General features: G+C 40.8%; 2 protein-coding genes across 7 annotated transcripts in view; one reads left to right on the top strand and one right to left on the bottom strand.

Moving 5' to 3' along the window:
* elfn2b (extracellular leucine-rich repeat and fibronectin type III domain containing 2b) overlaps positions 1 to 2,600 on the bottom strand; it is a 101,225-nt gene extending 98,625 nt beyond the window's left edge. For all 3 annotated transcript variants that reach the window (XR_014197753.1, XM_082138606.1, XM_082138605.1), the window contains exon 1: positions 2,497 to 2,600. The gene's annotated coding sequence lies outside the window, so the exon portion shown is untranslated. The remainder of the gene's footprint in view (positions 1 to 2,496) is intronic.
* A 5,564-nt stretch (positions 2,601 to 8,164) lies between these two features.
* nacc1a (nucleus accumbens associated 1, BEN and BTB (POZ) domain containing a) lies at positions 8,165 to 23,223 on the top strand. Of its 4 annotated transcripts, none has more exons than XM_082179955.1 (6): positions 8,165 to 8,478; positions 12,523 to 13,539; positions 15,001 to 15,171; positions 16,921 to 17,026; positions 17,111 to 17,208; positions 18,470 to 23,223. In XM_082179955.1, the coding sequence occupies exons 2-6, from the start codon at positions 12,552 to 12,554 to the stop codon at positions 18,775 to 18,777; spliced, it is 1,671 nt and encodes a 556-aa protein (XP_082036081.1). In that variant the 5' UTR covers positions 8,165 to 8,478; positions 12,523 to 12,551; the 3' UTR covers positions 18,778 to 23,223. The 4 variants fall into 4 exon arrangements, with proteins under 4 accessions (XP_082036081.1, XP_082036079.1, XP_082036082.1 ...); XM_082179953.1 differs by lacking the exon at positions 8,165 to 8,478 and adding an exon at positions 8,500 to 9,192; XM_082179956.1 differs by lacking the exon at positions 8,165 to 8,478 and adding an exon at positions 9,215 to 9,703.
* The last annotated feature ends 247 nt before the right edge of the window (positions 23,224 to 23,470 follow it).

The raw sequence follows: 23,470 nt of genomic DNA, 5'->3' as shown, positions 1-23,470 counted from the left end.
CCAAATTACTTATTAATTACCCAGAGCCTCATTACTACAACAACATTTGCTTAAATGCAACACAGACTGACTAGATGAAACAGGTTCCTCATTTGCCAAAGGGCAAACACACTTCTTTCTTTCCAAGGAGTTAACAATAACAATTTAACAAATGTTTAGACGCTGAGTTGCACTGATATTATCTCTCATCGATTATGTTACCGTAATAATAAGTGATCACATCTCAACTCTTTTATTGATTATGTGGCTTGCTTAGGCAGCATGACATATGATTACTTAATAGCACAGGTCAGCACTTCTCTACTTTCACACTAACAACATTATTAAAAATGTGTGATTGATGTGATTAAAATGATCTATTGCCCTACAAAACAGGAGCAGTTCTGACTTCACACACAACATTCTTGTGGTCCAATAGCCACAGTCTTCATTACTAAATCAAAGCGATTATTCATTAATGGGAAGCAGAATATAAGACTCCCCTCCCCCTTAACACACATACTTTCTCCCTCAGTCTCTGTCTCTCTTATATCATTATAAGGCTCTAATTAAAAGGCACATTGAAAGCCTGCAGGGTTTCGATCTTTAGGGACGTATTTGGAACAAAGGGACAGTTGAGCTTGGCATCATAATTACTGCCTCTCCGTGCAGTGAGGAGAAAGATGCATTAAGTGCAGAAGAACAACATCATCTATAAGTGCCTATTTCCTTCCTTACGCTGGTTTCACCTCACACCAAGCAGCATCAACCACATTTAAACATTTAAAGACCAGATTGTGCACCCTCAAACCATGAAGCTTGCGGGGTGATGTTGAAAATGTCCTCCACTTCACTACACTGGTGGCTTGACCTTTGTGTCCATAGCTGTTGGACAGTCTGTGAAAACACAGCACTCCTGTGGCTGAGGAACTGAGCTAATTACTCTTGAGTATCAATGACTGATAGAGGAAGATCGAACACTGTGGCACCCACCTGTGCAAACCAATGGGATTGTAATCCTGCTAAACTCTGCTATAAGCACTTCCACAAGTCATTTATTGCCATTGATTATCAATTTTAAAACTTGTTTCACTATTGAGAAGGAAGACACTGTGATATGAATTGACTTCACTGTAAAAATTATTACATGCATGCTGCTCCAGACCGGATTACAATTTGTGCATTGCTTAGTGACCCGTATCTTTATTGCATAAATATGGTTTGTATCTAATGCACGCACACACGCACGCACACACACACACGTTGTGTTTTCATGCTTTATGGGGACTTTAGACATAATGATTTTATACTGTACAAACTGTACATTATATCCCCTTACCCTAAACCTACCCATCACAGAAAACTTTCTGCATTTTTAAATTTTCAAAAAACATCACTTATTATGATTTATAAGCTGTTTTCCTCATGGGGACCAAAACAAAAATCCCCAAAAGGACAAGGATTTCGGATATTGCCATCTTTGTGTCTTTACCAGGCCACACACACACACACGCATTATATAAACGCACTGCACGACTATATAAAATGTAAGTGCATTTATGTTGAATGTTATATAGCCGGTATTTATAATAGAATACATTTAGAAAAGGAAACAATAGGGGAAAATATAAATGTAAAAAAATGTCCAACAGGTTTTTTCAGGGAATTTAGGCTACTGAAACTTCATAGAGACAAATCACAGGCAGTGCCTCACCGTTACTTGTCAATGCATATTAAAATAAACCTTAATCATTGTTCAATAGCTATATTTTAATCTCTCACCCTTACAAACACGCACATCCTCTGAGCTGTGAATGTAATTCCACCACACAGTTCATGGAGACGCAATGCTTTCTGACATTCTTTCATACATACTAATGAATAATACATGAGATGAAAAGAATCATGCTAAAGTTATGAAATACTAAAGGAACATGCCCCTTCCATCGTCTTAATGCTGCTGTGAACCGAAACCGTGTCACGCAGTTCGCCAACAAAACCCAGCCATGGTATATTAATACCAAATCCCCTCCGCACATCTGTTAGTGGCGATCTAACGGTGCGCCCTAAGTGCACCTCCTGCAGTCGCTCTCCATGTTTTTTACATGGCTATAGATTAAGACCAGCTCCCAGTGAACTACATCTTATGTGAGGAGACGCAGGATCATTCATATGGCACCACACAAGTAACACTCACGAGAAAAATCTCCTCAAACCTACATATTTGCGCTTCAACGACTGCTTTGAAATACACGCTTTGAGGCGCATAGATTCTGACAGAAAACGCGCTGCGCCAGAAACGCGTGAATGCGTTGACGGGTTCTACATGGTTTCTGAATAAAGCGTGTGAGTCGCGGCGCGTGCAGGTGGCTTCTCATCAGAGCAATGCGCAGTCTGGGCAACTACGATGCCTGCTCTCCGATACAGTGTGAAGAGGTGGTCCATATTTTCCGCCCAGGCATGCCTGCCATCGACTATTGCAAATTTGGGTGATATAAATACAGAAAAGTTTCTTACCTCTGTCAGTGTCTTCTCTGAAAAGATTCCGCTGTTTGTTTAGCTGCCTATCCGCTTTACTACACTGTGGGATCAGGGAGAGATACAGAATGAGGATGGGAGGGGGAGTGAGAGAGTGAAGATCGGGGTAGACCTCTCTACACTGGGATGATGCCACTCCTGCGTGATCCCAACCGCAATATGCAGCCACCCGTTATGTTAGACGAAGATGCCATCACTTTTTATTTAAAGATCATCTGCCCCCACCTCCCAACTATCCACCTTCTTCTCACCTAATGTGTTTTACAGTATCATCTTGTAGGAGCTGCTCTAAATTGTCTTTTGATATGTGCTAATATATATATATATATATATATATTTTTTTTTTTTTTATTGCTTGAGGCACCATTTGAGGTTCCTCAAACTCCATGACTGGTGAAAACCTCTGAAGAAATTCCAGGTAGCCCTTCAAAATGGTCAGTCCTCCCAGGAACATACAAAATAGATCGCTTATGGTTAGTTCATCCCCCCCCCAAAAAAAAACCCAAAAAAACCTTTTCAAATACTCACCATCACGTCGTTCCAAACCGTAAGTCTTTCGTTTATCTTCAAAACTCAAGATCTTTTAGATGAATTCTGACAGATTTCTGTCTTCAATTGACAGTCCACACAACTACCACTTTGTCGCTTCAAGAAGTTCACAAAGAGATCCATATGAATCGAGCGGTTTAGTCCAAATTTTCGGAAGAAATTCAATAGCTTTATACAATGATGAATAGTTTAAATATAGGCTTTTATTCAAATATAAAAAGCTGAACCGTACACGCTTGACGCAAAAGAACAAATCTCATTGGTTCTTGCGGAAGCTCAAACGTGCTGCGTAGCAAGAGAACGTGATTCTCGCACGTCAAGCGAACATGCTCGAGCTTCCGTTTATCATATTTATTACATGGCTTGGTTGAATTCCAATGTAGAATGTGGTCTGTTATTTCTTGCTAACAGACCGCTGCGAAGTATAACACACCGTTGCCATGAAAAACAGAGCGTTGCTATGGACGCAGGATTCTAACCGTAGAGACGGAACGGACTATTTTCTTTAGCAGAAGCAATACAAATCAATAAAAAGTTTTTAAATCAATAAACTCCTTTTTAAATCAATATTTTGTGTCAAATTATTGATTTATTTGGTAGGTAGCCATGTAATAAGCGGGATAATGTAGAGCGAGGCGGTTGTTATAGCGAATACAACCCCTTCAGGCTGATTCAAGACCCGGCCTGTCGGGGTTGTATTCGCTATAACAACCGCCTCGCTCTACATTATCCCTTACATATACATATATACATATATATATATATATATATATATATATATACCCACTCTTAATATCAAATGCTTATACGCTTATTTTGAGCATATAGCTGAGCCTTTCAGCATTCTTTAATGACCATGTCCATCACAGCTTCAAAAATGGTTGACAAAATATTCTGGTAGAAAATATACGCATTATGCCATGTGCAATGTGTAACAGGTCTGCTGAGGGCTGGACTCTAATCAAAGCATGAAGGATATGGAGAAGAACACAGTTGTTGTAGTAGTTCACCCACACTAAAAAAAAGGTTCCTTTTCTTTTTCCCTGAAGAACCTTTTAGTGAACACAGATTACCATTTTTTTGCCCCAATTTACAGTCTGGACAAGGTGACGCTAGTTGCCGAAAGTCAGAGCCAGTCTGCAGATTTGAGTTTACAGATTTCACAGAAAATTGTGTGTGTAATGGTCACAGTCTCCAATTATTTAGCTTAAAAGTTTGATTCCATCAAACATGTTTGACATTTTGAGCCAATTTTAGAACTTATTGTTTTTATTTGTCATGAGTCTCCTAGCAACAAGGAAATGGTTTCTACATTTTGTTGAAAGTATTGTAGTGTTAATTCCTCAGTCATTTAGTGTATGATGCCCAGGTTTTCCTCTGCAACTATTTAAAAGGTCGGCAAGTGTACGATGCCTAGTGTTTTAAAATCTTTTCAGATTTTAAAAGTTGTGTAGAGTGTTCCAGCCTTTAGAAAACATTTGAATAACCTCAAGGACCTCTTTTTCACTTTAAAGAACCTTTTGTGCAATGCAGGATAGAAGGGCTTCATGGATGTTAAATGTTTTTCAGTGAACCAATAATAAACAACCTTTATTTTTAAATAAGGAAAATTCTGTGATCACTTCTTATTCCCAACCTGTATTACTTTCTTCTGAGTTACTTCCTTCTGTGAAACAAAAAATATATTCTGAAGAATGATTATGTCCAAACAATAAAACAAACCAAACCAAAAAATAAAATAAATAAATAAAATCGTACAGGTTTTGACCGACATGAGGGTGAGGAAATGATTTTTGGGTGAACTATCCCTTTAAAAATTGTGCCTTGAGTCTGTGTAAGAAATGTTAAAAGCAGGGTAAGCAATTTTCAGAGTTGCTAGCAATAGCGAGCTCAGCTAGCTTTGAAAGCATGAGATCCCACCCTCCCTTCAGAGTGTCTTCAAAGCCATGTCTCCTTCAAACACATGAACGCGTGCATCAGGGAGCAATCAAAAGCGCCACGAGAGACGGCATTAAACTACCTCATGTCTTAAAGCACATATACTACAATAATAACGAACATAAACAACTTAAAAAGAACTGACCTGTACCACCTGACTGCTGCAGTTTCGGCGTTGATAGTGTTGCCATTGAAATGCATAAATTCGAATCACAAACCACTCAGAGTATAACTTCACAGATTTCCATTTCTTCCAAATGACTGTAGTTGGCGTGAACGTAGCATAAGCTCATTGTTTTGGTTTAAGAGGAACTGTTAAAGGTGGCTGCTTTTTGTTTGTGGTGCTCGGTGACTGACGTCTGTGTAACTCTGCATAGAATGAAACGTGCTGATAAAGTGTGATGTGGCTACTGTGGAGGTATGGAATTACATACGCTGACAGGCCTTCCACTGACGATATACATATAAATGCATTTAGACCACTTTACTTAAGTTGTGATTGCTATCAGGATGTGAAGAGACTTTTAACCAGCATAAAAAAAAAAATAATTCTGGAACAAATCGCCCACCCTGCCTTTAACATGTTGGTGCATGAATAGGAAAAGATACAGAGAGTTGGATGCACTATAAAGTGATCCTTGTGAGAGCTGACTTGTAAAACCATCCAAGATGAGAATAACACATTTGCTCACACCGTTGGCAGAGCTATGACTGTAGGTTCTGTATAAGCCACATTTTTTCCCCCCATCCAACTCGCTAAATCCAATGAAGAAATGTGAACGTGTTTACTAAATAGCAACCCCCAGCCTCCCCAACTCACGACTCAAGTGCTGCAGCTGTGTTCCCATGGCAACGTGCCGCAGAAGTGAGACAAGCAATGAGCCAAGGTAGAGCAAAAAGATACAGTGTGTGACACTGCTTTAAAAAGGCAGATCTTTCCTTTTATCTCACGCTCCCGTTCCATCCCTCCATTACTGTCCCTCTCTAGTCTCTCACGTCCATCTGTCGGAGCAACGGAGGCTCAGACAGTGTTCTCATAACTGGCGGTCAAACTATGTTTAAAACGGGCCCACAAAGTAGCTACTAAATACGTACGATACTGACGTTATGTATGGAGTTTTATTTGTGTTGAGCGAGAAGTGACGAGAGGACTCTCTAGGAGAAAGAGCATCATGTTTCTGTATCTCACAGAGGAACTTTGAAATTCACTTTGAAAATAGAGACCAGGGTAGAGGAGAAAAGATGAATAAATTATGGCGTGAATAAATGAACACAGGCTGAGATGAGTGGAAATGGATCTATAGTTAGCAGATTTCTAGAGGTTATCAGAGAGAGTCTGATAAGGTTAACCCATAAGTTTCATTTGTTCCTCATTCCACTGCATGTTTCTTCAAGCAGATTTAGCGTCACCAAGTTTCAATGTACACGTGCTGCCATCAAGTGGTGAGAAGAAGTAATCAATCAATCAGTCTTTACATTGTGATATGGTTTCCCTAAACTGAAGCGATTTCCATTTTTGCCCCTACCATCTGTCAGTGGACGACTCTTTTCTCCAGACAATCTGTGCTCAAGCTGTGAATTAACTATGGATGTCATTTTCAGCAGGCAAACAGCCACACGGCAGCTGCCGTCAGTGGTGACAAATCTACTGTAAGTGTTTTCTGCAGATGCTGAACACATCGAAATGTTGTAGGTTGCTTCTCACATGCAAATGTAGCAGACGCATAGCATAAGTAATGAATGGGTGAAATATTAATAGTAACATAAATACACAAAACTAAAATAGTGAGTAGCCTAGCCTAAATCAAGTGTGCTATCATACATTAACACATTTTATGCAACAAAAACGTCCATGTTGCTCAACAAGTATTTATTATAGTACATAATTATAATACAATGGCTAAATGCAATATGATGCAGTCTGAAATAAATAACAACTTGAGTTTGACACGTATGGCCTATGATGCTCAGTGTGACTAACTCTGTAAGAGGTTTTAGATAGCCTACACAACATCTAGTAAATGAAAAGTAAAAATGTGTCTCTTAAATTGTCAAATATTGGAATGCAGAAGATTCAGAGACTAATATAAATGTTGTTAGATGAGCTTCTCAAAGGAGAAAATAAAACGTTCTGCACCCTGAGATACTGTAATAATCCAATAATGCCACTAGAGGGCAGTGCTCCTTTTTGTTTGAATATTCCAATGTATACATTTCACACCGTGACTTTCCACAGAAGGTAGGCTACAACATGGGGCCTGAAACTCTTAAAAAAATATTTAAAAAACAAAAACAAATTGTAAGATACATTTTGAACATGGCTATATGTCCAAAAAAGGCCATGCCAGTTTGATTAAATTTAACAGTACATAGGCCTATTAATAATTACATTTTTACAAAATGTTATCTTAAACTTGGGATACTCCACTTTAAAATGAAAATTCTGTCATCATATACTCACCCTCACGTTGTTTCAAACCTGTATGAATTTCTTTCTTCTGCTGAACAGAAAGGAAGATATTTAGAAGAATATCAGTAACCAGACAGTTTCTGGTCCCACTAACTTCCATAGTAGGAAAAATATATACTATGGAAGTCAATGGTATCTAAAACTGTCTGGTTACTGACATTCTTCTAAATATCTTCCTTTCTGTTCAGCGGAAGAAAGAAATTCATAAAGGATTGAAACAACATGAGGGTGAATATATGATGACAGAATTTTCATTTTAAAGTGGAGTATCCCTTTAAGATAAATTAAGATGTCACTAGTTTGTGACCAAATGTTGGTTTAAGTTATTGATACATTCAACATCTCATAAAAGCTAAATATTATTATTTATTTAATTGGCAATAAAAATGTGTTCATATTTTAAAAGTTATTATTATAATGAATTTAATATCAATTCAACACGTTTAAAATAGTGTTGGCTACTGGCTGCTTATGTGCCAGCCAGTAATGTTTTATTTTTATTTAAAAAATGTTATGTACCAGTAACGTGAAATTTAGACGTGGATAATGGATAATGCGTAAATATTTGAATTATAAATTACACACACAAAAATGTACGTAATAAAAGACATAGTAGTCAAATTACATTAGTTCAAATTATATATATATATATATATACACACACCATTCTGTGCCTGGTTTAGTGCTCCTGTTGAGATGGACAAAAAGGTATAAACAAAAAAAGATTTGCAGTGTAATAATAAAATAAACATAAACAAACCAATCTGGCAACCCAGTGTTTTCACTTTCAATAATTCGTGACTACGGAAGCCCGTGCGCACGTTTCCAGACACAAAAATGCAATTGGAAATGTAGCTCACCGGGGTAATGTAAGGACATCTATAGGGTCAGCATGTGACGTCACGCGTTCGTATAGTTTTCCCTGTAGTTTAAAAACACATAGATGTACGCTATATGACTTGCAGACGGTGCGGGCAATTTTACATGGATTATTCGAGCCAACAGTGAGTATTTCATGCTTCCCATATCCAATTTCTTGATGAGCATTTCAAATCAATAATCGCCCACAAACCTCATTTGAATATGTTTAGGGATTATTTTATATCGGGCTGTTAAAATGAAACATACAGGAATTTTGGATCTTACTCTATTTAAATATGCGAGAAATATTAAAAGCAAATGCACCGAACTTAAAAGTTACCCATTTCAGGACGCAGTCAAACTCCCAAACACTAAACGTTGCTTCAATATAAGCAAACTTTATTTGATGTTAACGTTCCCTCACGGTGTGCTGTTCTGAGTTCATGGCGTTCTCTGCGAGCTCTACATTGGAGATCTGTGTGGCGAGACGTAGAGGCATGGCCTACTTTTTGCGCACGTATGGAAACGAGGCGGTGGCTCTTTTCGCTGTTGCTGTGCCAGCCTATGCGCAAATACATCTCGACGCTGGATAGGTCTCCTGGCATTGAGGCTGCGCCTGTGATGATCATGCGATTGAGTGACGATGGGGAGTCATGTCTAGTCTATGCATGATCAGTGGCTCTGCGCTCCGGATCCCGCTGGAAAAAGAGTTCGTGCTCGATGGCTCTGCGATCGACTTCGCGCCTATGCCCACAATGAATGGCTGTTTCCAGCGCGAGACAGACGAGGCGAGAGAGTGAAGGAGAGCGAGCGCGTCGGACTCCATTGAAACACTTTGAAACGGCCTCCAGCTAGGGGTGAGTATCCCGCCTTCGAATCCCCGCAGCAGGTCATGTGAGGCAGCGTGACACGCGAGGACGGCGCGCGAGCGGCTGTCCTGGCATTTTGGCCGAAATCCGATGGCGCTGAGATGTTTGGGGGGCATTGTTTTGGGGAAGGTGTGCGGTGGGGGATGGGCACAGACTAATGGTACCAACAAAAAGTTTAACCACTTCACCGACCTCACTGACATGGCTGAACGCTCGTGCTGGCAGATGTTCCGGAGTCAGATCTGGCTAATTTAAAAACCTGATTTCCGGGATCTCTTTAATCTGTTAACCGAAAGGCTCGTATTTGTGCATTTAGTTTGAAGATGCCACTTTGAGCGTGATTGATGTTGTTGTGGCGACGACGAGTTGTTCAATCATTTTCTTATTGGCGGAGTCTAGCTGACCCCCCCCCTGCTGTCAGCGCTGGTTCAGTCTGGCTCGCCCCCAGTTCGTGCATTTGTCCCGGGATGACCTGTTGATGTCTGTGAAATAAGATAAGGTGGGGTATCCGAACTAGCGCGTAAATCGCCATGGAACATTAACTTTGAAATTCCGTGGACTTAAAAGTATGCACTTGGGTATTTAAGGATGCTAACAGCCGGCTGGTCATTCAGCGTTAGAGATTGTTGAGTGTTGCCGTTGTAATTGAGTGGGTTGGAGAACGGGGCGAACCCTCATTTCAGCGGTGCCGCGCACGAGACGGACCCGTCTAGGCCCGAGGATGTAGGCACGCTCGATCTCGGTGAGGTGCATTGGCAAAGACGGGACAAGAGCGGCAAACTTGCTCGTTTCGCGCGGCCCTCTGTGCGTCGCGGCGTTTCCCCCCACTGCGTTATTGCTCGCTCGCATGTAGGTGCTGCATTTCTCACAGAGTGGCTCATAGTGGGCGCTTTTGCCATCGTTCTTCACCCCCCTTCACGGCCCGTGCCAGTGGAGAACTCCGGACGGACGGGCAGATTGACTGACACACGGTTAGCCTGCCGCCGACACAGCCTCATAACACTGCTGTACTGGCAGGGCTGTTTGCAAAGGTTTGCTCATTATTTACTTATATTCTACTTAATTTGTTCAGCATTGTTGAATTAGTGTTAGTTTATGCACCGTCGTATGTCCAGTGGCTGCGTCTGCACTTCCATCACACAGGCTTGACATCACATTATTAGACTGGATTCTAAAGCTGTGCTGTTTTTTTTTGTTCGTAATGTATCAGTGGTTCTCGACTGGGGTCCCACTAGGGCACTTGGTAAACTTGCTAAGGGGCCCCCAATCATATTATATTTGAGTATTATTTTAACAATAAAAATAAATAGTGTAACATGCATCAGATTACTGTAATGGAAAATCAGGGACTACACATGTTGCTGAGCTGTCACTCAGTCATGTTTCGTGTGTGTGCAGCATACAACCTCGGTGAACAATATGTACTTTTATTATTTGACCCTTTTCAACAATTGCATTTAAAATGTCTGTAGTGGCATTTTATTCACTCTTTGGTGATGTTTGTCTTATGTTTCATTTAATAAAAGTTGTAGGCTAGTTGAGCAGAGAAGTTCTTCAGCACCAAAGAAACAGCTATTTGTATTTATTTATTCTTTCCTTAAAGAAGGCACAATGTGTTGAAACATGTTATTAGATTTTTTTTTTTTACTGGTTAAGTAAAGATAATAATAATAATCGCAGTTAATTATTTTAATATATTTACAGCCAAAGTTTTTGTTAACAAAAAGGTTACAAGCACCTTTGATTTTAGGAGATCTTGAAGTTACAAGGGTTGAGAACCACTGACATTTAGTTCAAAATCACTTTTGAAAAAAAGTAAATCACATTTTTATGCTGACTGCCTAAAAGGGTCCCAGTTGACCCGAATGTACATAATAGTTAAGGTATAGAATTTGTCGTTGAGAAGAAATGCATGGAATTGAATGATTTGACTTGATTATTCATTACTAAATTAAGATTGAAGTTCTAAGATTACTTTATTTTATTTAGGCCTTGGTGTTTTTAGACTCCAAAACTCAATTGGTTGCATGTTGAAAGTTTCAAACAGGCAGTTTGAGATGTGAGGACAGTCTTTAAAATGTTGTGCCCCCCTCTCTCACTACACCATGATAACTATACCTAAGGTGTCCCTCTCCTCCCCCACCCCAAGGGAAAGCTTCTTAAATAAACCCTGGGCCTCTCAGTGTGTATGTGTGCCACAGCTCTCTGGCCAACTGTAAACAAGCCGTTTTGTCTGATGTCTATGGCTTGTGTGTGTGCATGCAAGGGAGGGGGGAGCGAGCCTGAAGTCAGACAAAGAGGGTACTTCTTTTACCACTAACGTCCTGTTAGTTCTGTGTGATCAGATCAGATTCAGTGATTTTTAATGTGATGGCTTGTGTGGAAAACATGTGCCCAGATGTTTTGCCTACCACTGTCTAATCTTAATGTGTGAAGTATATCACATCACGGTGTTATTCTGCCGTGTTGGTTTAGCTGACATGATTTAAGGGCTGTTTATACTTCACCAAATGATTGCTGAACAATAAGCCACCATTTTTCTTTTGATGGAAAACTGTAAATCTGTACCTTCTCAGAAAGTTCTGCTACTCATTCTGCTGACTCGCAAAAAATATAAGTGTATTTGTTGCTTGAAAATGTAACAGACCACCGTTTATAACTCTTCATACTTGTAAAATGTTTGGACAGCCTATTTTAAAGTAGAAAGTGCAGGTTATAATGAATTTCCCCAGCAGCACGGCTGCGAGCTGTAATGATGGCTTTGCTCATGGTGTCACATTTAGCAGTAATAAGACTGACTGCAGTGTCAGTCAAAGCCCATTGTTTTCCACCCTCTTCCTCAACTATGACCTCAATCACTGGTTTAGTATCTCTCTCGCACTCTCCCCCTCTCTCCCTCCTCTGATGTAGTACTGTAAAGAGTGCCATTTTATCTCTGTCTCAGCTGAATCACCATCTCATTCAGATTAGCCGTCACATCCTGCTCACAGGATTTTAGAGGAGGTTCGCCAACCCCCCTATTATTTTTCAGAGTTCGCATGTTTTAGGCCAGTCTGCTAAAGGTGCCTACAAGCTCGTCCCTGGGGTCTTATTCATTTCACCACCTTTTAATGTATCAGTCTGTTGCCAATAATTGTTTGTGTCTCTGCACTAAATTATGTTAGATTTAGTGGATTTTACTGCTTCAAAAGCAAATGACGGTTGCAATGAGTCTTAAGGGATGAACTACTGTGCTGCTGAGAGAATGCTGCTGACAAAGATCTCTTTCTTTCTCTTCCATCTGTCTTTCCCTCCTTCTGTTCCTCTGGTGCCGCTCAGATTTCTCTGGTGGTGCTGGCCATAGCGCCATGGCTCAGACCCTTCAGATGGCGATCCCAAACTTCGGCAACAATGTCCTGGAGTGTTTGAACGAGCAGCGGCTACAGGGCCTGTACTGCGACGTGTCTGTGGTGGTGAAAGGACACACCTTTAAAGCTCACCGCGCCGTGCTGGCAGCCAGCAGCTCCTACTTCCGTGACCTTTTCAACAGCAGCGCGGGCAGCAAAACCCCTACGGTGGTGGAGTTGCCCCCGGCCGTACAGCCGCAGAGCTTTCAGCAGATCCTGGCTTTCTGCTACACCGGCCGCCTCAGCATGAACGTCGGAGACCAGTTTCTGCTCATGTACACGGCTGGCTTTCTCCAGATCCAGCAGATCATGGAGAAGGGCACAGAGTTCTTCTTGAAGGTCAGCTCGCCCAGCTGCGACTCACAGGGCCTCCACACCGAAGAAACTCCTCCATCGGAGCCTCAGAGTCCCGTCACCCAGACGGCGGCAGGGGCCTCGGCAAATGGAGGCGGCGCAGCCAGTCGGCCCACTTCCTGCTTGACCCCGTTGCCCCTGGTGTCTCGGGTGAAGACAGAGCAACCGGAGGCTTCGCCCTATTCCGTGGTGTGCGCGCCGGTGGCCAAGCGGCTCTGGGAAGGAAGCAGTCGGGAAGGCGGCGGAGGCTCGGGCACAGCCGGAGGAGGAGGGATGAGGAAGGCGGCTCGCTTTTCCCAAGAGATGGCACGTGGAAGCGCCATCCAGCAGCAAAGTAGCATGGGACTTGGTATGGGTCTAGGAATGGGCCAGGGGGGTCACAGTGGCGGCAGCAGCACCAATGGCAACGGCACGAGCAGTGCCACTCCTGAAGGCACCAGCCCCGGTACATTGAGTGCCTATGCCAGTGATTCCCCCATCTCTTACCATGACGATGAGGAAGAGGAAGAGGCGGTGGATGATGGCACTGAAGAGCAGTACAGGCAGATCTGCAACATGTACACCATGTACAGCATGTTAAACGTGGGAGCTACAGGTGAGTCCACAGCCCTGCTGCATGAAATGAAACGCTTACAATTATTTAGATAATTGACTCAGTCGTTATTTATAATAATTTACTCTACCTCATGTTGTTCCAAACCTGTATGGTGACTTTTTCTTCCATGGAAAAGAACAGGTGAAAATGTAATAATGTTTTTTCCATGCAATTGCAATGAATGCGAAATGGAGCTTTCAGACTTAAATATGCACTTTAAAAGTTGTCAATATGCCACACGATAGCTTTGTGTGAGGACTTTTCTGTTAAATATTTTTATTTTTTATTTTTTATCCATGTATATTTAATTTAATATTTATCGGTACATTTTTTGCACCTTGACATTTTTAATCAAAATGTCAACTCATTCTTCCTGTGAAACGACAGGCTTGTCTCTGGTGACATATGTAGTTGATTGCAAATCCCACATCTGCTTTCAATTCAATCAACAACCAATGGATAGAACCAAGTTCTTTCCATACATTTCCTTTTTTCGCTAATCTGTTACACTCCGATGTACATCACAATAAGGTTTAAAAAGTTGTTGTTTTTTCCGCAACTATTATTTATTCAGACTTTCCCTCTCGTGAGCTGTTTACAGTTGAGCTCATTGGGTCAGTCCGATTCATGAATGAATACTAACTTCGATGGGTTAAATGCTGAGGACAAATTCCGAGAACGGGTTACCATACTTGGCCTTCACATGTCACTTTCACTTTTGTTCATTTTAATTCAAGCCAGTTTTGTGAACTGTATCAACCGATTCTTTGAAAAGATTTGACAAAAAAATAAAATAAAAAAAGCACAAATCTAACATCACTACTTCTCTCATCAACTGATGATTTTCACTGAATAATGACATAAAAAAAAAGCCAGCTCCAGTCCCTGTTCATGATTGCATGGAAAGAAAACGACCAGAACATGGTTAAAATGTTGTTTTCTGTGTTCCACTGAAGAAAAAAAGAAGTCATGGAGGTTTGATGATGACAGAATTTTCATTTGAGTTTTAAAATAGCACTTCCCACACCAGCACCTCCTTTGATCCTGTATGTGTTGTAATGTATACAGGCTCCTGCTTTTTTTTTGGCTTCCATTTTAAAAAGTTAACTATTGTCTACTCTCTTTTGTATTTCTTAAGTAGGAATATCATCATAGCTAAATTCACACTTTTTGTTAAAATGCTTCAACTGTTTGGAGCTCATGAATATTTTATCAGAAGGTCTTATCTTCTCTCAGATGGCATGAAAACTGAATGTGTTCTGATGCCTTTGGATTTCACAGGTCTTTTATTAGTCTCGGTCCCAAGAGGTCTGTATTATCTGTCTGTTTCAAAAGACCTGAGTGCTGGTTTAATCTTCACAACTGTCTAGACAGTGTGTGCCGAGATCACGTTTTTGTCTTCACACTTTCTCTACTCTCCATAAACTTCCTTTCTCGTCCTCTTTTTTTTCTCGTCTTCAGCGGGTGAGCGTGTGGAGGCCCTCCCGGACCACTCAGAGACGCGGCCTAGGATGCGCGGCCGACAGGATCTCGCCTCTCTCCCTGCCGAGCTCATCGCTCAGATCGGCAACCGCTGTCATCCCAAACTTTACGAGGAAGGTGACCCTGCAGAGAAACTGGAGCTAGTTTCAGGTCTGAGTCTGATCATTGTACCTGTTCCTTAAGAAAACGCAACTGATGTATTATAGTGGGATAAATCATTCTTTTGTTGCTCAAGCAGTCGTCATATCACCCTGTATGCACTGTAAGAAAACATCTGCCGAAAAAATTATATTAATCTATAGAAGAGACAAATAGGGAGTAAAACCGGCATCACACAACTGAGTCATGTTCAATAGCCCATGAAAAGCAAGTGATCTCTCGTGGTGATTGATAGGTCAGCCGTGTTTGGAGAAGCCATATTTTGGTATTGTGGTGTAGAACAGGTTTTGTTGAGCGACTGTAAGGTAATGGAGGCTTTTATGAGTTGTAAATCGTGGCCTTAAGTGACTCTGAGCTGTCCGACTGGAACTGTTCAGTCCACATAACAGAGGAATTCCACTTACCGCTGAAACTTTATTTAAACAGCAGTCGCATATATAAACATGCAGCTCAAAGTGCTTTACAAATACGATAAAAGAAAGCGTTCGAACAAGACCAGACATGAAGCAATATAAAGTGGAAAATGAAATGAGGAATTGAAACAAGACAAGAGGACAAACGATAAAAAGGTCTTTGGGAAAAAATGTCATCAGAAAGTCATTAAATGATGAACAAATACGAAGCGCTGGAGGAGTGAAAGGGAAAAATGGAAATGAGACAAAAATGTTTAATTAAGAGCATGATGGAAAATAAGCTTTTGAATGATTTTCAAATGTTGTTTTATTAAAGCCCCCTCCCCATCCAATGCAGGCAGGTTTTGTTTTTTGAATTATAATGACTGACGACTATTTTGGCTTTTCTTCTATAGTCCTGGAAAACTTGAAGATCAGACACATATACAGTGTAACGTCTCAAAACATGATTCAATATAATGTAAATGCAATTACTAATGTGAATGGTATTTATTGGACCTTTAGACCCCACTGTGTTTATATATATATATAAACCATTCAAAAGTTTGGGTCAATGAGATTTGTTCAAGAAATTAATTCTTATTTTCAGCAAGGGCACTTTGAATTGATCAAAAGTGACGAAAGACATTTATAATAAATTACAAAGACATTAAATAAATTACATATAAAAATATATTTAAATAGATATGTTATTTAAAAAAAATTTAATAATATTTTACAATTGTACTGTAACTGTTTCACTGTAGCTTTGATCAAATTAATGCAGACTTACTAAGCATTTTGTTTCAAAAACAAAAAATCCAAAACAGCAGCGTATGTGTATATTATAGCATGAGAGAAATTGTTTCATGCACGTTTTACTCTTTATTTGGAGCCGATCGATTATTTAGTTATTTGTGTTAAAGTGATGCTATTGTTTGACAGTCACTGAAGAAACTCTCTCAAATAATTAGCTGTTGAAGCCCACGAAATATTTTTTTGATATGCTAGATATAATTTATTTAGATAGTATTCTGTATTTGAAAAGTTGAATTGCATTAGAAATTGCAGTAAAGTCAGAGCTTAATCTTCACAGGTCACAGTCTTTACTAACATGAATGATCTTTATTTAACGCTTATAAGGAGATCTGAATTTCTTTATGCGCTTTGTGTGATTAGTATTCATTCGTTTAGTATTAATTTTTGGGATTTGAATGCATTCATGCAAATTGATGAGTCATAAAGCATTTGTCAGTCTTTCAATATGTATCTGCTTGTATATCTTGAGTACATTCATATGAATTAATTTTCACACCTTTTAAGCGAGATTCATGTATTTGGTCCACAGGCACCAGCGTGTACATTTCACGAGCTCAGCTGATGAACTGTCACGTCAGTGCAGGGACCAGGCACAAAGTCCTTCTGAGGAGGCTGCTGGCTGCTTTCTTCGATAGGTAAGTCTGAGAAACATTAAAGATGTCTTCCATAATAGTGAAAGTGTAAGGCCTCCAACTTTCCTGTTTCTTTTTGACACACAGGAGCACTCTGGCCAACAGTTGTGGAACTGGCATCCGTTCCTCCACCAATGACCCCAGCCGTAAGCCGCTGGACAGCCGAGTGTTGCACGCTGTCAAGTGTAAGTTTCCTGATCTTTTATTACTCAGAGCACCTCATTTGCCTACCTATGAAGGCATGTTACACAAAGTATGATAACTATAACGATAAAGTTTAACTTTAATTTAAATAAATGTTAAATACCCCAAACTTGGGGTCAATCACAAACTTGCTCATTTGATAACAGGAATAGTGCAGAACTTTAAATATTTCTTAAGCAATTTTCCATAAAATTTGTTTAAAATTTTTCAAAATCCAACAAGTAAGTTTGTTTTCAGGTTTAAATTTGACTTTGAATAACAGATTTTCAGTGTGACCCTACTGAACCCCACTACGTGTGAACGGAGTTGGCACATCACCGTCATTGTGGAATGTTTATCAGGATGTGATGCAGAACGGTCATGCTAATGATTTGTCAGAGTTGTCGGCTTTCACTGACTTGTGCAGTTTAATTCTCACACTTTGTTAGTATTTATAGCTCCTAAAACAAAGCTATATTACAATGAAAAATGATTACCTCGGAATGTAGATCAGTAATGCAGGTGAGAGTTGCTTTATCTTTTTCTCACGTGCCAGCGATTACCCCATAGGTTGCCGACCCCTGAACTAGTCTGACCAACTAGCAGTTACTTAGGGCTAATCAGTCTTACTTTTTGGATTCAAATTAGACCAATCTACCTTTTTATGTAACTGACTTAAAAAAAAGTTTGACCAATCTTGAAGAAAAAAATTAGATGACTAAGTTGTAAGACTAGTTTTAGCAGTTTATGTAACCAGCAACAGTACGTTTTGTTAACTGTTCATCATGTCTTATGCCCAACTTATACTTCTGCGTCGAACTCACGCCGTAGCTACGTTGTAGGCTGTGTGTAACGCACGTACCCTTCGGCGTACCCTGATGTGCATCTCTCCAAAAATGTAACACCGTGTCAATTCTACGCGGACGCAAGCGCTGTGATTGGTCTGCTTGAACCCCTCCCTCAGGTTTCACATGCTCCCTCTGCATGTGTAATTGCGGGTCAACGCGGACAACGACGCAGAAGTATAAATGAAAACCGCGTAGCCTACAGCGTAGAGGCTCCAGCGTAGGTCCGACGCAGAAGTATAAATATATTTCGGCTTTGTTTAAAATATTGTGATCAGTATTGTGTATGGAACCGAATCACGATACCACTAGAACGTTATCATCTATGGGTGTGGATGCTGATATAATTGTCATTTTAGTTATTCTTGTTGTGAACGTGCCTTTAGAAATGACCCCCCACCCCCCCGTATGTCTACAGTTTACTGCCAGAACTTCGCCACCAGCTTTAAAGAGAGCGAGATGAACGCCATTGCGGCGGACATGTGCACTAACGCTCGGCGCGTGGTGAGGAAGAGCTGGATCCCCAAGCTGAAGCTACTGATGGCGGAGGGCGACGCCTATGCCAATTTCCTTCCTGACAGCATCAAGATGGAAGCGGACGGCCTCAGCGGCGAGCCTACCTTTGAGACCGCTAGCCTGGAGGGCGGCGCTTCGGTGGAGACCGGAGGATCCTCGGGCGAGTCTCTGCAGGGTGTGGGCGGAGATAACGGCACTTTGTTTCAGTGAGCGACCTGGCGAGGAAAGCCCTGCCCCATCCCCTCTGCCGCCCCACCTCCTTCCTGCCTCCCACCCCGCTGCGTGACTCTGGGCTCTGCTGCTTTTGCCTGGGATGGGAAAGGGAGAGTCGGGTAGGAGATTGGAGGAGATAGCACGGTCTAGTGTCGGGAGGAACACGGGGGGTTTATACCAGGGGCGCTATTTTCTTTTCAATCATTTTTGTTTTTGCTGAATAACCCTCTTTTGCACAGAAGATCCCCTTTGCCTCCATGCTCGGCAAGTAAATCTAGTCACCGATGCTATAGGAATACATAATTAGGACCAGGAAAAGTTATTGCGACGGGAGGCCCGATGTTCCCTGATCTCACTCTACTGAATTTGAATGTATTAGTTTGTAGCTACCTGGCTATGTCAGACTAGCCGATTGTATTTGGCCCAGGAGAGAGACAGGAAAAATGCTTGTCATAAGATCTAAAGGAACAGCAGATGGAGAAAGTAGTGAGGGAGGAGAGGAGAAGTAGGTGGCATATTCTGTCTCTCGTTCTGTCTAAAATGGAAAGAATCTGATATCCTCCTCTCCTTCCATTCCTCCCAAAATATATGTGGGATCTTAGTCTGCCACGTTCTTTGTTTTTTATGTTGCCATTTTCTCCTTTCCCCTTCTACTTGTTCCACTGTGTGTGATTTATATGAATTCAGAGTTGATGAAAGATGATTAAGGACTGTAAAGGATAAAAATATATTTATCTGCTCACACCTTTTGAGCTTGAGAGAGAGGGATTGTTTTAAAATCTCTATTTTTGTTTTGTTTTATTTTCCCCTCAAGAGACACCTTTTTATTGGGTTTTAAATGGAAATAGTGAGAATAATGAGGAATATTTTTGCATAAGGATTATCTTACATTTCAAAGAATGGTGCTTGGCTTGTATCTGGATTACCATCGTTTCCGTAGCAGAATTCGATTGGCCGCTTTGACCAGTGACACAATTAATACAGTAATTTCAACCCCACTGACTTTCTGTGTTTAACATCACTAGTTGAAGCATTCTTTAAAATATCTTCTTTTGTGTTCCATACAGTTTAAGAATAACATGAGGGTGAGTAAATGATGACAGAATTGGATAGACTATCCCCTGAAAAGAAAAGAAAAATTGTGTAGGACATTAAAACTAAGTGTTTTTAGCGTGTAAACCTTTTAGCTTTCTTCCCCCATTCTCGCACACAAACATGCTTTTACAGCCCAGGGGGAAAGGAGGTTGTGCTTCTTATTGTTAGTCACTTTACTGTCTTAAGGTTTGGGCCTGACTTTGTGTGTGTTTGGGAGTGGAGGAGGGTTTACATTGCCTGTGTCCCAGGAGAGGAGGAGCAGAGTGATTAAGTCTCTTCATGTTGCCCATGTCCCTGTTTGGGCAGCTGTGTGTGCATGTGTGCGTGCGTGTGTGTCTGTGCTCGCTTAGGCAAGCATGTGTGTGTCCGCACAAGTCACCATCTGTATACATTCCTTGCACATAGTTGGCACTGTGTATTTGCATGTGGGTGATGTGTTGATTCTGGGATTTAGGGTGTTTGTTTCTGTGTTTATTCATCGGATGCTTCACGTACGGATGCTTCTTCGGCTGTCTGAAGGTGTGCTGTAACACGTGAACTTTTGCATAATCCAGATTTCCATCAGAATTTGAATGGGATTGCATGTGATGTCTTAATGTGCAGTCAGGCATGGGTTTTATATGCACATGCCTCACAAAAACAGAAATACGATACTTTAGGCGATTTTAATATTTCATGCCCGAATTGGTAGGCCGCGCGTGTATAAGCATAAGTGATGTTTTTTTGTGTGTGCATCTTATCTCCTGGGACACATACATTAGCCGCCCCCTTTCTGAAGAAATGGAACTCTTTGCACCTTTTCGTAGACTGAACTAGAGCCTTTTGCACCTTTTTGTAGAGGAGAGTGGTGGATTGTGCACCTTTTTTTGTAGAGCGTAATCGATGGTTTTTGGACTAAACTTCGTGGATGTGTATGTGTCGGTATCTGGCCCGTAACAGGATGCACCCCTGTGTCTGCGGCCAGCCATGTTGAATACTGATGTAAATATCGAAGAGACTGTTGAACAGATTTTGACCACGTTTTTAACAGGTCGTTCGTCTTTTTAATTGATGGCTTACATTAGGTCTTTCACCCCTCTTGTTTTAGCTCAATTTTTTTTTTTCTCTTTTATTTGCATTATCAAGTCTGGCTTACCTGCTGTTTGTATATCTGGAAATTGTAGTTTTCTTGTTTTGTTTTCAGGCTTTAGAGTCGTAGCAAATAAAGTGAACTCCTGGCAAGTTTACGTCTTAAATGCAGTCTGGTTCTGGTCTGACCGGTGACCTATTTCTTTTTCTTTTCTTTTGGACCAGAAGACAATAATGCTCTAGTGTAGAAATGTATTACATCCTGCGAAATCAACATCTGGGAATGTGCATGCGTTCATTTCGTTCTCGGTTTCATTTCTCCATTCTTTTAGCAGACCACGTGTACTGTATTTACTTTTCAACTACTACTAATTCAAGGTGAAAGAGTTGACTTGCCAAGTTTTTTAAGGATACAATATAGAGTTGTTTGACTGATGATAGAGTACCGAGTATTTTTTCATTTCTTTTTATCGACTAAAGTGCTGGGAGGGTGGGGGCACGGTGAGGGATGAACTGGTGCTATGTGTGCTATTCTTTAGATGTTAAAGGCCTGCTGGGTCACTGGTGCCTTTTCAGGAGGACTGCGGGAGACGGACTGCGTGTGTATCTGGGTAGGGCATGGAGTGGCGGCGCTCCTCTCTCTCCTCTCGCCGGCTATGACTGTGCCAGTGTTTATGCGTCCTCCATTTTGATGGCACAGATCACATATGCTGCATGCGTCGCTGGAGAGGAACCGCTGTGTCCATGCGCCACCTGCTGTGTGTTTCTGCGGCTTAAATTTACTACTTACAGTCAACACCAGGGGGTGTCATAACTGAGAAAGATGACTTTTAGTGGCCACAAATGATGGCTTTTCTCCTTCTGGGAAGTTGAAGGTGATGTGTGTAATTTTTTTTTCAATGTTAAAATGCTAAAAGTAAGCCATTCGATGGTTGATTTTTCCCGAAAGGTGTAACACTGTGGCGCTATCAAAAAGTTGCTCTGTTTGTTTGAGCATCACAACCAGCCCGAAAGAGGCTGAAATCATTATTTTTGTGAATTAGTTTCAAGTTACACACTTCACCTTTAAATGATTATTTTTATTTAGGAAAAACGTATGTCTCGCCTGGTATGAAAGGTTTCTTAAGGCAAGTATATAGTGGGAATGAAGGGACCAGTGTTAATCAAAAAAGGCCAGGATGTCCATATCACGTTGCCTATCTGTCTGCTCATGTGCCCGAGTAAAGCACCTTTTTCTGGGGTTCGCGTTCATAGACGTGCTCCCCGGCACCTTGCAATTCAGTCTGACTGTGTCACGGAGCACAGAGCAGTTAGATGGCAGACGCCTGTGAGGGTGGAGAAAGAGTGTGAGAGTTTAACTGCCCATAAGTCTTGTCATTCTTCCTTCTAACACAGTTTGTTGGGGTACTGTGCATTGTAAATCATTGTGAATTTGTAACCTGGTGGATCGCTGACAGCTTGCAAGAGAGAGTATGGAGCGGTGTATTAAAAATGGAACTCTTTAATAAGTAGTGACTGTCTCTCCTCTCTGCAAAGGCAGAAACCGGACCCGTCTGTTTTGAAGCAACGGACTCGCTGCATTTTGCAGGTTTTCCTTTAGCTTGCAGTTTTGTTTTGTTTTGTTTTGTCCGTCTAAGCCTTTTTACCCAGAATGCAGCATTGCTATTCCACTCTAAATAACAGACATACCACATAAAGATACTCTCACCTCTTTCTCTGCGTGTTGCGTTCTCTTCCAGCACACCCCAACACTCTGCTTTCAGTCTTTTCCCTGAAATGAGATGGATTATAACCCAACTTTGCAAATGTTTTGGTAAAGTAACGTGTGACAGCTCGACAAATTGATGTCCGGACATGGTATCACGAATTACAGAGAAATACAGACAGGATGGGTGATGACATCAGCTCGCTTGAACACTCAAAACAACAAACAGGTTGTGAACTTTTTTTTTACGATGCAGTGTCTCACTTTCTATGACTACATCCCTATACAAATCTATATACTGTATATTACATAGAAGCACTAATGAAGTTTGATTGTTAGTCGTGCACTCTCAGCATGAGTTGTAACCCATACCCAGCTGTGCTCATGCACTGACCCTGTAACGCCAGTGCTCATCCACTCCATTCTGTCTGTGTTCAAAGTGCCAATAACTTTGTGAATCCCTAACTGTGACCCAATATTATCAAAAGTAATTGCACATTAACTACTGTAAAAAATGAGTAAGAGAAAAGTCAAAGGATACAGCTGAATATCTTAATAAAAGTTTGTAACAAAGATTTTTGTGTCTTTGGCGCCTTATTTTATTTATTCAAAAGAAAAGAAAAAAAAAAGATTACCCATTGGCAGATCTCTTTTCCAGTTTTAAACAAAAACTCTTTTTTTTTTTCTTAAAGAAAACAAGACCTTATATATTATCTTAATATATTTGCTTCACAAATACATGTAATTTGATTAAAGATTTATAAATATTTATATTGGAAAAAGATAAATGTACCGAGTTAAATAATAAAATAAAAAAATGTA

The sequence above is a fragment of the Leuciscus leuciscus genome (genome assembly GCF_965113295.1).
Source record: "Leuciscus leuciscus genome assembly, chromosome: 1".
NCBI classification, from domain to species: domain Eukaryota; kingdom Metazoa; phylum Chordata; class Actinopteri; order Cypriniformes; family Leuciscidae; genus Leuciscus; species Leuciscus leuciscus.
Note: the sequence above shows the minus strand (reverse complement) of the source record. Positions and strands in the feature narration are given on the sequence as shown.